Source organism: Hydra vulgaris, chromosome 11, assembly GCF_038396675.1.
Source record: "Hydra vulgaris chromosome 11, alternate assembly HydraT2T_AEP".
In the NCBI taxonomy this organism is placed as follows: Eukaryota; Metazoa; Cnidaria; class Hydrozoa; order Anthoathecata; family Hydridae; genus Hydra; species Hydra vulgaris.
This window is the reverse complement of record NC_088930.1, coordinates 26,389,528-26,407,952: the sequence shown is the minus strand read 5'-3', so window position 1 is coordinate 26,407,952 and position 18,425 is coordinate 26,389,528. Positions and strand designations below refer to the sequence as shown.

General features: G+C 27.4%; 1 protein-coding gene across 2 annotated transcripts in view; it reads left to right on the top strand.

Annotated features, from left to right (window-relative positions):
• The window catches only part of LOC100213067 (peroxisomal trans-2-enoyl-CoA reductase), a 44,688-nt gene extending 33,443 nt beyond the window's left edge, over window positions 1-11,245 (top strand). For both annotated transcript variants that reach the window (XR_010641861.1, XM_065810605.1), the window contains exons 6-7: window positions 1,568-1,682; window positions 11,159-11,245. Coding sequence is in view for 1 of the 2 variants with exons in the window: in XM_065810605.1 (XP_065666677.1) it covers window positions 1,568-1,682; window positions 11,159-11,220 (177 nt within the window). In the remaining variant the exon portion in view is untranslated. The remainder of the gene's footprint in view (window positions 1-1,567; window positions 1,683-11,158) is intronic.
• The last annotated feature ends 7,180 nt before the right edge of the window (window positions 11,246-18,425 follow it).

Genomic DNA, 18,425 nt, shown 5'->3' with positions numbered 1-18,425 from the left:
AAATTCTTAAAAAGTTTCTTTAGATGTGAGGGGCTGAGTTTAGAAGAAGAGTGTCTTGTTTTAGCAGTGTCATGGGACTTTCAAAGGTTGGGTTAAGACTGGATCTAGAGAAAGATCCTGCAGTAAAGCTATCATTGCTTACTTTAAGACTGTCAATGCTAATTCGTTATTTTTCTAATTTTCCATATCAGATGTTGTTTAAAATGAAAAAACTGTCACCATCCCTGTGTATGACTGTTTTGCGAAAATTGCAGAATTAAAGTCATTTACCTTGATTGTAAAACACTCTCTGCTTTTCATTTATTTCATACCTCTCATACCTGCTTTTTGGCATTGTAATGAATATATATATATATATATATATATATATATATATATATATATATATATATATATATATATATATATATATATGTATATAGAAAATAATTATTGTTAAAAATGAGATATAGAAATATTTAAAGGGTTATTCATAACACAGGGAGAAAAATTAAACTAACATCACACTTTAATTTCTTTATCAAAATTTTTTCATCTGTGTGTGATCAACCCCCTTTTGTAATAAATTCTCTTTGTTTCACACAAGTTTTATGATGAAAACTTTTCTGCAGATAAATATTTTTCTGGGTTCTTATCTTTACTAATTTTTTAAGATATTAATAATAAATCTTCATTGAAAAAGAATCACTGTTCTTACAATTTATCGAGAGTTGCTGAAATTGTATCAGAATAAGTCCACCACTTGTTTTTAAACTGTAATTAGAAGTTGTATATATATATTTTTTTACTTTAAAAAAAATTATATGAAGTTTTTATTTTTCTGATACTGGAAATCTGAAATTGATATTTTTCACTTTAAACATGTATATATGAAACTTTAAATATGTATAAATTTAACTAACCAACTATTGGTCAAACTTTTTAAAATTGCGGGTGTTTAGTATTTTTAGAGCCAATCCAAATTTTTAAATCAAGGTTATATTACACATGTAAGAGGGAGAGTAAAAAAAGAAGCAATTTCTATTGGAGAGTTCAAATCAAAATTGTTATGGAGAGTTCAAAATACTTTCTTATTATATTGTTATTGATATTAAGTGAGTAAACTAGCTGTTTTACAGAAAACTGTTGTTACCTCTTTTTCGCTTTTTAAAAATAGTTGATTTCTGCAAGCTGATAAATTTTATTAAATACCTTGCAATCCATAGCTAAGATGTAACTAGGCAATATTTTTACCTTTTCCAGCAAGCTAGATAGTTTTTTAGTATGTATCTGATAAAATCAAATTTGCAAAAACTTTACAACTAAACATTACAAGTTTTTACATACTTTACAAAAAGATTTTTGATAAGAGAATAATTTTCAATTTAAAACTTTAGTTATCTTGTTTTTAGTTAGTTATTTTTAGTTATCTATCTTAAAGCAATTTCTCTTGGAGAGTTCAAAACACTTTCTAATTATATTGTTATGGATATTAAGTGAGTAAACTTTTTACAGAAAACTGTTGTTACCTCTTTTAGAATCAAGTATTAATTAAAAATTTAAACATAATTTTGCATTTTTATTACAGGTTTCAGCATTAGTTTGTTTCCTTTTATCACCTGCAGCTTCTTTTATCACAGGCGATATTCTGAAAATTGATGGTGCTCAAAGTTTGCACAGGCATAGTTTTTATGAACCTAAAGGTATAAAACATTTTTTTATGTGACTATATTTCTATTTTTATAAATGCCTATATATATATATATATATATATATATATATATATATATATATATATATATATATATATATATATATATATATATATATATATATATATATATATATATATAGAGTGGTGCACTTTCAAATTCTGTCACCATAAGATATACAAAATACAAAAAATTGTCAATAGTCATAGCAAAACTGTTCAACAGTTAATTTAATTTTAATGAGTTACTTTCGATGAATGGACTTTCTCAAGGAACTGTCAATAGGCATTCATTTTTACTCAGAGTTAAAGTTTTGGAATTTAGGACTTCTCCAGATCAATAGATGTTTACCTGCAGAAAATGTATCATAGTTTTAAGTGACAAAATAAATCAGTATGGTTTGTCATTAGAGAAGAATAGTTTTTTTAACAAATTACATTACAACAATTATGCAGAAAAAAATTACAAAATTTTTTATTACAATTTTTTATTAAAACAGATTACAAAATACGGGGAGTTTCTGTGAATATAGCAACTAAGTTTATGTTTGACAGGCTTATTAAAATTAAGTCATTACTGAGAAAAGAACTTCTTAGTGCATTAAATGAATGTATGACTACAAGAAGAACAGAGTTTGATTTAATTTGTTATCTACATAATATTTGTTGTCTACATAATGGGCTGTTTATAAATGATGTCAGTGATTTTTTTTCAATTTTTTAATCCCCCTCCCCCCTTTGTCAAACTGTCAATTTTTGGCCAACCCCTTTTATATATGATGTCACTTTTTGTAACATCTTCCTAAAATAACATTAAAAATATGTGTAATCACCATTGATTTTTTTCTGGTTAAATTATACATTTATATATTAGTAGATCTCAGCAAATTATAGAACAGTTGATATCTCAGCAAATTATAGAACAGTTGAAATTTCGTGAAATAATAAACAAACTAATCGAAATAAGCAAATTTTATTCTATATCTATAATATAAATTCACTCACTCATCATCTTCCCATGGGTTGTTGAAGTATCTTTGATTGAAACAGTAGGTAGTAAATGCTCTCTGCGAACTAAAAGGTTATCATCCTCTTGTTTGCTCTCTGCGAACTAAAAGGCTATTTTCCTCTGATTATAATCAGATCCCTTGTGTCAACTTTATTTTCATCTAATCATTCAGCAGTTTCCAGATTCTTCTACAATGCGACAACTACCATAAATTCTGTCTAACATTTGCCAGTGATGCGAACCCATGATGGTCAGACCCTTTTGATAGGAGGAAGTGTTAAAGGGGAAGAATGGATAGAATCATGCTTTTTCAGCATAACATAGACAAAGTTAATATTGTGCTTTTTACAGATTCTATCAGCTAGGCCAGACTGAATTGATGGACAAAATGCATCATACTGAAGTATTAGAAATCATTTGGCAGGTCAAGAAAGAATACTTTCAATGTTTAATGTGATGAGCATAAACAGAGATGATGGAAACAACTCTTTAGCTCCTAGGTGGTGTATGAAATCATGCTCTTATTAGAGTAAAGTTAGAGCTTCTTATAGTCCGACAACAAGAACGATTTTTGCATTTTACAACTTGAGTAAAATATTGACTAGTATGAAGATGATGGGCAGTCTAACATTTATCTTGTAATAAAAGGTTCCTTGACTCTAGCTCTGATTGCTCCAAATTAATATACTCTGCAACTGTTGGTTAACTGTAAATTTTTAGGTCAAACCAGTTATCTGCTAAACCATGTCTGGCAAAAATAAAGTTCTTTTTTTCTAAATCTTCATCTATTGTCCTGCTTGATTTTAAAAAATATATTGGTTATTATAGGTTAAAAATTATTTTATATGTTACAAATTAATTTTTGTCAATGAATATTTGTAATTACCTTGAGAATTGAGCTCCATAATGCTTGTGCAGAAGAATCACCCCAGATAATTCTCCGAAGTGGTGCCATTTGTCAGTCGGCTTGGTTAAATGCACTGCGTCATGGAGCACTCGTCAGGATGAAAAGAATGTCAATGTTATTTTCTTAAGAATGCACCTGTTCTTTGGCTGCTGTAATTCCAATTGGCACTCAAAAAGGCTTTTTCTTCTTGGCTAATGAAACACACTTCATCTGGTTCCAAAATAGAACAAACTTTTTTAACATATTTTATAGTTGAACTGTAGAAGAGTCCATCAACATGTTTTAAATGAGAATCATTCTGAGCTCTGATCAACCTAACAGGGACTGTTTTGATGTGTCTTTTGCCTTCTGATGTTCCTTAACTTCTTGCAAGTAGACGAGTATAGAGGGTGCTCTTGCGATTGATTGTGAATCAATTTTTAATCATCTTGGATGTCAATTCATAGTGGGTTTTAATGCTTTAAACAATAAAGTGATATATTTGGATATTACTTGACATTACTTGGCAGGAAATGGGATTAATTTTATAAATTATATTACCTGGAAAGCCTCTGACTGACGTCTTTCATCAGCGTACAAACCATGACAGCAATATTAATAAACGCATTTAAAAGAAGATCTATTTCTAATGACAGTCAACCAGGTTTTATTTGGATTTTCAGTTTCTTCAAACAGATTTTCTCCATTCTAGCTTTTTTCAGTTTCCTTGTTTTCTTCTGTTGAGTTTGATCATACTTTTTATTAATTCTTTCCCTTTGGTTAGATGAGCTAGTTTCCTCTTTTTCTTTTTCAAATCATCCTCTTCAGCTTCAGCAAAGAATTCACTTTTCTTCCTAGTCTTTAGTCCAGCAACTTCACAGTTTAAAACTGCAATCTCAGAACTGATACAATCTTGAGCCACTTCTTGTTTTTTTCTTTTTCTTTTACTGGTCAACAAATTGGAAGTTGATGGACTTTGTTGATTATTAATGGCAGATTGCTCATTGGTGGGTTCTACAAACTTGTCAAATTTAAACGGAATATTCATGAGGACTGACTGTTTTAAAGTATTGGCCCAAAATGACAGTTGCTTGCTCTTGAACTTCATTGCCTTTTCTTTGAAGGAATTGATTATATACATTAACCTTGATTTAAGATCCTTATGCCCGAGTTTTTCCTCCTCTAATGAGTTCATAGACTATGGACTTCTTATTGAATATTAGCCTTCTTTTTATCCATCAATAAGTTAAGCAATGCGGCTTTATTCATATTTGTATTATTGATTTATCAGTATTGTTTACATCACATTCAAAATAATGATTTTGCTCCTGTCAGCGCAAGCTCTTTAAAATAATTTCTTCAAGCTGCTTAACAGGCATTTTTATACAATATTGTAGATGTAAATACCTTTAAAATCTGTTTGTATAAACTTTTAAAATGTTTTTTTTAAATTTACATCATTTTGGTCTCAACACCAACCCCCTCCCCCCATTGTCAATTATTCTCAAACTTTTCAGTACCCCCTACCCCCTATATATACTGACATATTTATGGAAAGCCCCTAAAACTCTTGATATTAGAAATGCAAACTTTATAAATTTCATTTTTTTTTCTTTTTCCAAAAATCATTTTAATACTTTTGTTTTTAAATTTTAAGATTTAACCAATTTAACCCTTAAACAGTTTTTTTGCTTTATAGTCGCTATTATTCCAGATTTTTTTTTTGAAGTGGTCTCTAAATGTCCCATGTTTTTGAAAAGTATCGTGTTTTTTTTACTAATAAATTAAAAAAAGTTTTTTACTATTTTTAACACTATTAAACACTTTAAAATGTTGTTATTCAAGTTTAAGAATATATAATTATATTATATAAACTTTTTTGTTTGATATTTGGCAAACCATAGCTGCACAAAGTCCTACATCACATTCATATTTTGAATATTTTTAAATTTTATGTGTGAAGCATACCAGGCAATAATCTTTCATTATCAATTTCATTAATCATTCATCAAATATATCTTTTCATTAATCATTTATCAAATAAATAATTTTTATTATCAAATAAATCTTTTTAAAGTAAGTGCTTTTTTTTTGATAATGATTTTTGAACTGAAAGAACTTCCTTATCTACCATATTTAAAATTAAAGTGAACACGTGTAAAAGTGAAATATTGCTATTAATTACTGGTGAACAAGAAGAAAATATGAGGTAATGCTTAAAACCATAATTTTACAGCATGGACATTTGGGAACCACTTTCAGTTTGCGTAGTATTACAGCATGGACATTTAGAAACCACTTTAAGTTTGCGTAATAATACGGCATGGACTGTTAAAGAGTTGATTGTAATAAATGAGTTTAATTAAGTAACAAAACAAACTTTTTTTTTTTTTGAATACTAGTTTTAATACCTGATTTTTCTTATTTTGCATTGTTTTGTGCACTGGTTTAGAGGCCTGGAAATGGATTTCTTTTGAGAGAACATTACTAGGAAAAGTTTTAAATCATCATCAGTGTTTGCATCAGTGTTAAAACACTGTTTGATGTATTGTGGTTGTCTTGAATGGGAACTTGTCATTGTGCTTCCATTGGACTTGAAATCTTATGAATTGATTCCTGACTGAGACCCTTAAGAAATGAAAAGATAATTTAAAGCTTCAATTACCAACTTAAGAATGTGATGATGCAACCAAGTCATTTCATATCAAATCTATTGGTACTATCAGATTTCATGTAAAAAACACAATCCTAAAGATTTTAGTTTGATTGGTTAATCTGTTTAAATGGTATGGTTGAATTAATATTAACCAATATTAGCAAATTCTGGAACTTGCTGTAGATTTTTTTAGGAACTTCCTAGTTAAAATATTTTCCACAGTGCTCTGTGATAAGACCGTAAGGATTAAGAATAACCACGAGAGAAAAAAAAAGTGTGATGCTTTCGTATATTAAAAGAAAAGCTAAAAATAACACATGAGTTATATAACATATTCACATAAAACACAAGTAAATTAAGTTGCTTATTTCTGATTTACACAAATCACAATAAGTTTTTACATAATAAAGTTTTTAAGTTTTTTTACAAGAAAGTAAAAATTCAAATATTTACGAAGAAAAATAATCAAGAAACTTATTTTAATCTCCAGAAAAAATATAAATGGATGCGCACAATCCCTGGTGCCAAGCTATCATTGTTTTGTACTAGATAGAGAGAAATAGCTTTTCTAGAGAATCTCTGGTACTCATAAGCTGAATAATGTTAACTTGGTAAAAAAAACCCAATAAGTTAATTAATCTGGTAAATAACTAATTAAATTTAAAATAGACTAACTAATTAATAACTGTATTTAACTGAATATAAATAATATGTATAAATAACTAAATTTAAAATAGACTAACATTGCATGATCAATTTAGTGTTAGGTTTTGTTATAAAACAAACGAGTTTTTTATCCATTAAGGTTAGAATTGTTTGTAACTACAATCTTGCTAATAATGGTTATGACACTATTGTGTGTTATGTAAATTAGATGTTTACTTAACTCATTTACATAGCTCAACATATTTGTGTTTTTGATTTACACTTAATATACACTTTGTTCTGATGATTTTTAATATATTTATACACTTTGTTCTGATGATTTTTAATGTATATATACACTTTGTTCTGATGATTTTTAATGTATATATACACTTTGTTCTGATGATTTTTAATGTATATATACACTTTGTTCTGATGATTTTTAATGTATATATACACTTTGTTCTGATGATTTTTAATGTATATATACACTTTGTTCTGATTATTAGTTTTTCTTTTTAATGACTTACTTTCAAAATTTAAAGCAAATTTGAGATTTGCTTAAAATTTTGGGAAGACCATGCACATTAAAAAGCAAAACGATTTCAGATGGAATGTCATTCTTCTAAGGCAAGTAATAATAGAATTATATTAGAACTGTCTATCTGTTAAGCATGCCATTGTTCTGTGATTTTTATGCAGGTTTTTTAAGCTGCAAATATCAACTGATACACTTTTCTTTTTCCTTTTTCCCTGAGGAGCTGATACCCAATTAAATGTCTCAAATTTTTCAATTGTCTTGTCCTTTTTACCCATTGGAGTATAGGTTTTAGCTCAAAATTTTGCAGTTAGTGTCTCTAACAACGACAACATCAAATATTTATTTTTTCATCATTTAACAATAATAATGATAATAATAAGTTACCAAAGTATAACAAGTATAATAAATAACAAGAGTAATAAAAGTTATTTGTAATAATAATAATAATAATAATAATAGTAATAATAATTTATATTAAATAAAAATTAGCCAAGAGTGTCTCAAAAGTAATTTAAAGTATTTAACTTCATCTTAATGCTTTAGGAGGTTGACGACCTAGGAGTAGACATGATATATATATTAATATTTTTATATTGGTACATATTTTTGTTATGAATCTGAAAAGAAATTAATTATTTGTTTATTATGTATATCCTAAGAAAAAATTTGTATTAACAAAAAAAAAAGTATAATTATTTTAAATAAGATTTTGTCAATAAATAAAACTCAATGCTCATAGACAAACTCCAAATAATTTTCATTCCTCAAGGTTTACACACAGAAATTTTTATTCTGAAGAAACTCAGCCATATTGGCTCCCATGACAATTCCTAATTTATTATTTTTGCTTTTTAGTTAACTACCTCTTTCGTATGATTTCCCATGTTTCATTATACATGTGATGTATAATGAAACATGGAAATGTAGTTTTTTTTCTTTTATATATCTTCACGAATTTTTTTTGAGTAAATCATTTCTTAAAAGGGCTTGACGAAATGTGGAAAATACTGTTTGTATGGCAAGCAATATGCTTAGTTCCAATATGCATGGTTGTTGGAGTAAAGTATGAATTTAAAAAAAAAAAAAAAATAGAATATAATATTTAAAAAAAGGTTTCTATAATCTTTTTTATTTACGATTTGAAATAAAAAACGAGTTTGTTATTTTTTTATTTCTTCCGAATTTATTGTTTTCGCAATATTAAATAGAGTATTTATATCACTATTTATTGTTCACATAATTTTGAGGGCATCAAATTGAAAACTGTAATTTAATAAATTATTGCATTCATATGTTATAAAACTTGGGAGAGGTGTATCTATGTAAATACATTATTGAAGCTCTTAGATAGAAATCCTCTAGCCATAGGTCTTAGAAATCCTCTAGCTACTGAACGAGCTCTTTTTTTTTTTTTTTTTAACTTGGCTCAAACACTATGACGGACTTTTATCGTATTGTTATATTAAGTGATCAGTACTACCCACATCTTTTGCATTATTTTCTTTTGCTTTTAGTTTGAATTTTTTACTTCTTTTATTTACATTTTTTTCTTTTTTAAATTCACCTCCCCAAAACTGCAGAGGTGTCTTCAAATCGAGAAGGCCACACAATATATACATACATGCATACATACATACATACATATTTGTATATAAAATATACATATATATTTTATATATATGTATATATATATATATATATATATATATATATATATATATATATATATATATATATATATATATATATCATATTTGCAACTCTCTCAACCCTTTGACATACCTTGTTAAACAAAACTGCAGAGGTTGAATGAAACAAAACCGCACTAACTTACAGTTAATAGATTCGAGGTTGAGCCTCGAATCTATTAACTGTAAGTTAGTGTTCTAATGTTCTAATAATGATATATATATATATATATATATATATATATATATATATATATATATATATATTTATATATACATATATATATATATACATATATATATATATATATATATATATATATATATATATATATATATATATATATATATATATATATATATATATATATATATATATATATATATATATATGTATACACACACACATATATATATATATACACACACACACACACACATACATATATATACACACACACACACACACACACACACACACACACACACACACACACACACACACACACACACACATATATATATATATATATATATATATATATATATATATATATATATATATATATATATATATAAATTAATTTCAATAATATAATATTACCTAATGACAATGATTAAATGGTATATTAGATTAAATGGTAATAATAGTAAAAATAATATTTATAATAATCATAAATAATAATAACATGTTATTTTAAAAATAGTAATAGTAATATAGTAATTATAATAATTTAAATAAATCGGTATAACTTTCCATACAACAATCGTTTATACATACAAAGTTACAGTTACAAACAGTAATAAACTGACGAAATGTAACAACTAACGATGACATAAAAACGGCTACTGCTAAAAAAATTATAAAGATTTAGTAAATATATTAATCATAGTTCTTATAATATAATAACCAAAATATATTGCAATAAGTATGACTAAATAAATAAATGAAATATAAAAAGAAAAATACTGAGAAAATCAAATCAAAAAAAAAATCAAAAACAAAAGTTACAACAAACATTACAAACAAAACAAAAAAATATGTTAAGTTCTTTTGGCAAAATAAAAAAACAAAAAAAAAACATAAAATTAGAAATAATAAATAAAGAAAAAAATAAAATAATACACGTTAGAATAAAACATATATCATAAATAGTTAAAATGAAAGTGTGGTATTGTGAATTATAAATGGTAGTGTGCCCCCCACTTTGAAAACCGTTTCGTCGGCCCTGCGAAAACCATTGATTTCTCGTCCGACTTCCCAAACTTCATGGAAAAAATATTCAAAAATTTTGAAAATTGTCAATGTTGGTTAAAAGGTCGTTGGTTTAAACGTTTTTATTTATTTTAAACGATCGTTTAGCAAAAACCTTATTTAAAAACGACCTACTAGTATTAAACTTTCATTCATTTTTCACAATTAAAATTGCGGAAAATGTTTTTTTTTTTCGCGTTCTAAGCAATAAAAAGAAGCTATTACTGTTTTTTTTTCCTTTCTTTTTCTTTTTCTTTTTTTTGTATTCTCATTATTTCGTTTTACTTTACGGTTTTTATGTATATAAATCAGTTTCCGTTTTGCAATATTATCGGCTATCAACGTTTTGCAATATAATATAGCAAAATTATATTCGAAAACGTAATTTAAGTGAGACACGTCTAGATTTAGTACCTAGGAATTGTCAACTTCTAAAAGAAGTTGATAAGAAGTTTATTGATTAAAGCATTTTTTATCTGGTTAATAATATTTCTACACAATTTAAAGTTACACTAAAACAAAATTTGTTTTATTATTTTTATTATTTATTAGTTACAGCACTTAAAGGTTTATGCCTGTCAAAAATATTTTTAAAGATACCCGGTGCCGGGTACATCAACAAAATGGCCGATTCCGAGTACCCGGTAAAACCGCCCACATACCGGGTCCCCGGGTCCGAACTGGGTACCCGGCAATGTATAATAAATGAAAGTTAAAATTAAGTTTTTATTCGTCAAATTTTTTTTTCTTATTAAAGATTCATTGTTATTATTATTATTTTTTTATAGATCACACGAACAGTAAACCTTTCACTTGGCAAGGTGTTCCTTTTCAACCGTCAAAGTTGTAGTTGATTAAATAGTAATAGATATTTATTTAAAACAGTATATCCCTTATTTTTTTTAAATATTACTTACATAGCTTTGTGAGCGATTAATTCCAATATTTAAATTTTCTATAATTTCTTGCTAAACATAACTACTGTCATTATTTAAATATGTTTCATTTTTTCATATAAAACGAATCTATTTCATTTTTTATTATACTGTTATCCTTAAAATTCGGCCCACTTTTGGCACCTAATATTTCTTTATCTGTTAAGCCATCATTAATTTTTTTAATTAACGCACACAGCTGTAAGATAAGTTGGTTAATTCTTGAATTTCTTTATTAGATTTTTCAATTTCTAAATAACTTTTAACATTTTAATCGTTTCGTTAGTAATTTCAATTCGGGTCTTTCTTTCTTGTGTCATACTTGGGCAATTTTATAAGTTTATATATTTTAAAATAAAATGTTTTTAATTATGGAATAAAGTGATTTTAATTCTGGAATAAAGTGGTTTTAATTCTGGAATAAAGTGGTTTTGATTATGGAATAACCCTGTAATTTAAATATACATAAAAAAAAGTATGAATGGAAATAGGTTCAAAAATCATAAGGCTATTGTCTGAATGTCACGCTATCCCAATGTAGTTTTATCTTTTAAGTCACAAATAATTATAAAAATATTTGTTATCTTCTTAATCAGAACAAATGAACTTCAGAAATGAAACTTACATTAAATTCCAAAGTGACATTTTCTAGCCAAATAAAACTTATATTACATTCCAAAGTGACATTTTCTAGCTAAATATAACTTATATAACATTCGAAAGTGACATTTTCTAATCAAATAAAACTTATATTATATTTTAAAGTGACGTTTTCTAGCCAAAACCCGTAAAACAAAAATTAAAAATTTTGTTTTTTATTAAAAAGAAAAAAATAACATCTATTTTAAAAAAAACTTTATATATTTACGCAAATTATTTAAAAATTTCAATTTTTCTATTTATAAAGAATTCCGTTATCCAATTAAATTAACAACAAGGATATTACTTAAATTTATGCTTTACGTAGAGTATTCTATTGTTGGCCCTAACAATAGTTCAATGACACCAGATAATAGATTTTTTTTTTTTTGTTATCTATCTTCTTTCTAAATGTGCAAATTAAAGAATCAGATGCACATAAAAGACAATGAGTAAAGTCTAAATTTTTTCAAAATATTGCTATAAAATTTTCACGAAAGATTTTCAAAACCTTAATTGGGTACTTCTTGAGACTCTTCACAAAACATATCTAGTGGAAGAGTAAATGATTTAATAACTTCAGAGCCATCAATCAAAATGAAGTGTTTGGGTCATAGGATAAGAAGGGGACAAAGAAGTTGGATCATAGTGTACTAAGGGTGTGTAGACCATAGAGCGAAGCAGTTTCCCAACAGAATATTCTAAATTTTGAGTGATGAGTTAATGTCATAACAAGATATTATTGTAGCCAGAATAATAAAAAGTCTTTTCATAAAATCTACATTTGGGTGACAAATAAACGCATTGAAAAAAATATTTTTTTTCTTTCTTATGCTTTCAACCTTTTATTTGGTTCCATTTAATGAAAAAATGATATTGGGAAATGTTTGATGCGATGTATAGGGATTGCTCAGACAGTTTTTTAATTTTGCAAGGTTGCTCGAACAAACAATTTTTCATATAATTTTTTCACTTATCACATCTATTCTACTAATTATGTTGAGAAACTATGTTGTGGGTTAATCACGCTTAAGCTGTGATCACAGGACAAAAGTTGCCATCTAAAAGTTAAGTTTTTGCGAGCTTATTTTTTTTAAAAATAACAACAATATAAGAGAAAGTGCAGGCCTTGTGGCAGATCTGGTTCTAGACTTTTGGCAAAGAGTTAGAGTTCCGACAAAGCAACGTTATCATGTTATAACACATGTTGATAAACTTGTTAAGAAATAAGGAAAGCTGAAAAAGAACAAAGGCCGCAAATAAAAACTCAGCGAAAAAATGAATAAATTTTTTCTCAAGAAATCGAAGAACCATTTGATATTGTTCATGAAGATGCTTTTAAGTTAATCACAATAGAGGAAGACAAGATGTTTCTTATATTACAAAGAGAAGGAAGAAAAGGCTACAGTTAAGTTGATTGTGAATTGTTCAAACAAGAGCAACGTTTTTCATACAGTAAAAAAGCAAACGAAGAAATAGAAACAAAAGAGCTAAATAGAAAAGAAAAAAAAAACGTGTTCAACAGTCACAGACCCAGTTTTGACAGAATCAGACTATTCTCAGGGTACTGATAATGAAGTAGATTACTTTGTTCCATCAACAGCAAAAAAACTGAAAAAGAGGGAAGAAACAAATAAAATGAAAGTGACTACTCCAGCATTTTGTTCAGCTCTTGATTGTGTAAAAAATCCAAATCGTTTTGGTTCCTTGGTTTTGTCTACAATTTGTCAAGGGTTAGGTGCCAATATTGAACATGTTTTAACATCATATGAATCTCTTCGATGTGCACGTATTGAAAATCGTAAAGAAGTTAAAAAAATAATTAATTTAAAATTCAAGTCACAAGTATCATAATTGTTCATTGGTACGGAAAATTTTTACTTGATTTGAACAGCAGAGATGAAGTGAATCGACTGCCTATATTAGTGACAAGATATGATGTAGAAAAACTGTTGTCGGTCCCAAAACTGGATAGATTCACTGGTGAACAAGTGAGTTATGCAAAATAACAAGCTTTAAAAGATTGGAACATTTCATATGACAAAATTGTGGCACTCTGTTTTGATGCTACTTCAAGCAACACAGGTATATTTTCAGGTGCTTGTACCTTGCTGGAAAAATTAATTGAAATGTCTTTATTATACACAGCCTGTCAATACTCCAAAGCAAGTTGGAGCGACCAGAAGACGCTCCAACTTGCTTTGGAGCGTCTTTTGGTCCAGAGGTCAAGTTGTTTCTACGATTTTGTGATCAGTGGAGTAATTTCAATTCTGAATCTTGGCTCTTAACTGATGCATATCTCAATGTGTATGGTTCGCTTGGATCAGCAGCAATATAATTTGCTGTAAATATGCTGCTAGGAACAAAACAATCTCGCGATGATTACAAAGAATTTTTGCAACTTTCGATATTTTTTTTAGGAAAAACTCCTCCAGGTCAAGGCGTAATAATCTTTCGTACTCCTGGTGCTATGAACCAAGCACGATGGATGGTAAAATCACTCTACTCTATTAAATTATACTTGTTTCAACATCAGTTTCATTTAACAAAGAATGAAAAGAAGAATCTTCTACGGTTTTCAATTTTTTCAAATTTTGATAGAAACCATTATAGACTCATATTCTGTAAGAACTACTTCCTTTGATTTTTTTCTATATATAAATCTAAAGGGTCTTGTAACTAGTTGACAATGGTGTTGGGCATTTTGAAACAACCTATTTTTTGTCATCTTTCAAACAATGTAATTCTAGAATAACTAAGCATGTAATAAAAAACGATTCGTCAGAATTAAGTTCACTCGTATCATCTGACTGTTGTTTACAAACAGATTGCCCTGTTGCACTATCAAAGTCAACTTTGTACATTAGAATTAATATAGTGTCCATCTTTAAGGACTAATAAATTTAAAACAACACTGTAAGCTGAACATGTTCTTGATGCAGTATAAAAAAGAAGATTGTAATGGTACCACTGCAGAGTAATCAATAACCTGAATGTTTTCAGGGTAGCATTTATTTTGAGCCTCTTTAACGGTATGATAAGATGTATAGAGAGTTAAATTGAAGTTTATTGTTTCTTAAATGTGGATAAGTTTCTATTGTTAATTTGGTATCTAGTACTAGCGCTAGTGACTGTTTTGACGTAAGTGATCGTGTCCAGAGACGGATACAGGATTTTTTGGTGTTTGAGATAGCTAACTTCCAGAGCAAACTACAAACATTTCCATGTTTATGTCAGGTGCTTTGAAAATATTGCGATGATTCTATATTACACTAAAACCGAATTTGCATTACAATTAAAAAAAAAGACCCTAAGGACTTCTTGGAGACCCTAAAAAATTAAAAAAAAAAAATTTCACACAAATATATAGAAAGTAAAAAAGTTTACAATTGAAGATTATGTTAAAATAAAGATAGAAGTTATTTCTTCATCGAATGAAATTAAAGGGCTTTTTTGTTACCAGCCTCCAGTCATCGCAATTTTTTGCAAAGCATCATTATTTGACATAAGTAAATATTATATTTATAAACATATTTATAAACATAAAAATGTTTGGAGTTTGCTCCATGCCTAGAAGTTATCTCAAACAGCAAAAAATCTTGGAACCTGAATATGAGATTTTTACTCCCGCGTTTTACTCCCCCGTAAAAATCTCATATTAAATTATTACTCCCATAAAATATTTTGCAGCAAAATGTATTTTCGCAACCAAACCACGGATTTTGTGAATACTTTTAAACGTTTTAATTACCGCGGTTTCTTGAAAAGCAATAAGAAGCGAGTATTTAAACAGAAATATTGAAGTCTTTGTAATCTATTAATGCAGTGCCTTATGTATTGTGAAAATTATCAAATGATGATAATGTCAAAATTAAACCAACTATCAAAGACGTCGAATCAAGCGACACATACGATAATACTCAACATGAAAGCAGTGTAAATGTTTCAAATGAAAAAATAGCAAAATGTGCAACTTTTTATATGAGAAAATCAATTGCAGAAAAGTTTGGAATTGTTAGGAAACACAATGTTGCCGTAGGAAACACAATGTTGCCGTAGGAAACATCAATCTAACTCTTTATCCGTAGGGCATTCATCGAACTAAAGGAGATGGAAACTGCTTTTTTTAGAGCAGTTTCTTTCATCATATCTGGAAATGAAGATGAACATAAACCAATTAGAAACAAAGTTGTTAACCATATGTGTAACAAAATGCAGGATGAAATAACTGGATATTTGAATGTGCTAACTCGAAAGCATATTTGTAAAACTAAAATGCTTGAAGATGCAACATGGGCAACTAATGGGAAGATAATAGGATGTGCTTCATTTATGGAAGTAGATATCCAAGTATACAGCAATTATGGAACAAAAGCAAAATGAATGACCTACCCATGCAGTTTACGGCTTAATAAGTTAAGTGGTTATTCTATATTTCTAGACAACTCAACCGGAATCCACTTTGATGCTTTGATTAACAGTTAAAAATCTAGTGCATTTACTTATGCATTTATTTACTTATGTATTTATTTACTTGTGTATTTATTTACTTATGTATTTATTTACTTATGTATTTATTTACTTATGTATTTATTTACTTATGTATTTCTTTACTTATGTATTTATTTACTTATGTATTTATTTACTTATGAATTTATTTACTTATGTATTAATATCAGGAATTTTAACTATTATTGTTTAGTTTCAATTATTTATTTTTCGCTCCATATTTATTATTATATGTATATATTTGGATATCTACCACCCATAAACAAAGCACATCCTATTATATTCTCGTCAGTTCACAATGTCGCATTTTCAAGCAATTTATTGTCACAAACTATCATGCATCTTAATAAATAAATCTTTATGCAATAATTGAATGCCTAATAATCTCCTCGTGTATCTCTTGCGCGTACGGTTAGAAAATTTTAGTAAAACACCTTTATTGCCAGTTTCATAAAATAGACTGGTCTGAAGAAGCAGCTTTAATAAGAAATTCGCTACATTTTCTTTATTTCTTATTAATTGTTATCTCGTTTTTTTTTATTGATTACGTAAAATTTTATATTTTCGGAAATTATAAAATAAATAATATTGTTAATGACTCAAATTTGCACAAGATACAAGCTACATAAATTATATTTTCTTACATATTCTAAGTTTTTATTACTTTAAAAAAAGTTATAAAAAACAACAAAAGTTATACTATCTTCGTCATTTTTTATTTACATAAAAAATGACGAAGATAGTATAAAAATGGTTTCAATGCCATCTTAATGTTTATTGAGCAAATACTATAAAAAACCTAGAAAGCATCAAAATAAAAAGTTTTTATTTTGATGCAGTTTTTTTTTATTTTAAATTCTCTTAAATTTATTATTATCGATAATTATCGATAAAAAACGCAATTAGGCAAACGAGAAATGCAAAAACGGAAATAAGCAAAACGTCAACGTACTTCATTGAATTTAAAAAAGTATTCGTTTAGACACCTAAAAGGAGCCAATTTTTAAGCCGTGAGATCAATGTTATACTGATGTTTAATGATGTATAAGTTAATTAATTTATATTCCACCGCCTTATAAGACGTTTATGCAGGTTATAACCGCCTTATAAGACGTTTGATACAGGTTGATCCATTGATTTTAAATGATATCTATGAAATTTTTTTTTTTTCTCAAAATTTATAATGTTTCATTGTTAGAAATATTTATATAAAATGCAGACAAAAAAAATTATTTTATCTAAATATTAGGATAATAATTTATAAATTATTTATATAGTAAAAAATATAAATTTAAAGTTCTTTAAAATAAGAAATGGAAGCTTTAAAAAGATGTTAAAAAACAAAATTTTCGATTATTTTTTATTTTTTTTAATGAGGAAGTATTTTATACGATATTTAAATCACAAATGTGACATTTTATCGCCAATTAATTATCTAATAAAATATAATTTCCAGCTTATTTATATGTTGAACGATTCTTGCCAATTTTTAAATTTCCAAATTTCCAAATTTTTTGTATGGTTTTGCCAAACTTTGACCCACAGTGGAGTGTAAAACCCTGCATTTTTCAGAAAAAATAATGCAGGGTTCTACTCTCCACAAATCTTACAATATGTTAAAAAAACAACAGAACAATATCAGAAAAAATTTATCAAACTAGTACAGTGAATTATTTGAAAATAATGATTAACAACAAAACAATTTTGATATTTTTATTTCCTTTAAAATAAATACAGTATCTAGTTATTTATAAGGGTTTACAAAAACCCGCGAAAGATTTTATTAAACGAGTCAATTTAGCAGTAGCGGCTTCAGCATAGGCCGTTGAGGAGGAAGGGGGGGGGCAAACCCCTTCCCCAGCCCTCCCTCAACGATTAATCAACTGGCGCCCCCGAAAAGATAAGTTTCTCATTACAAAATTCTGCGTTTATTTTAAACGGAAATAGAAAAATAGGTAACAACAAACCACGT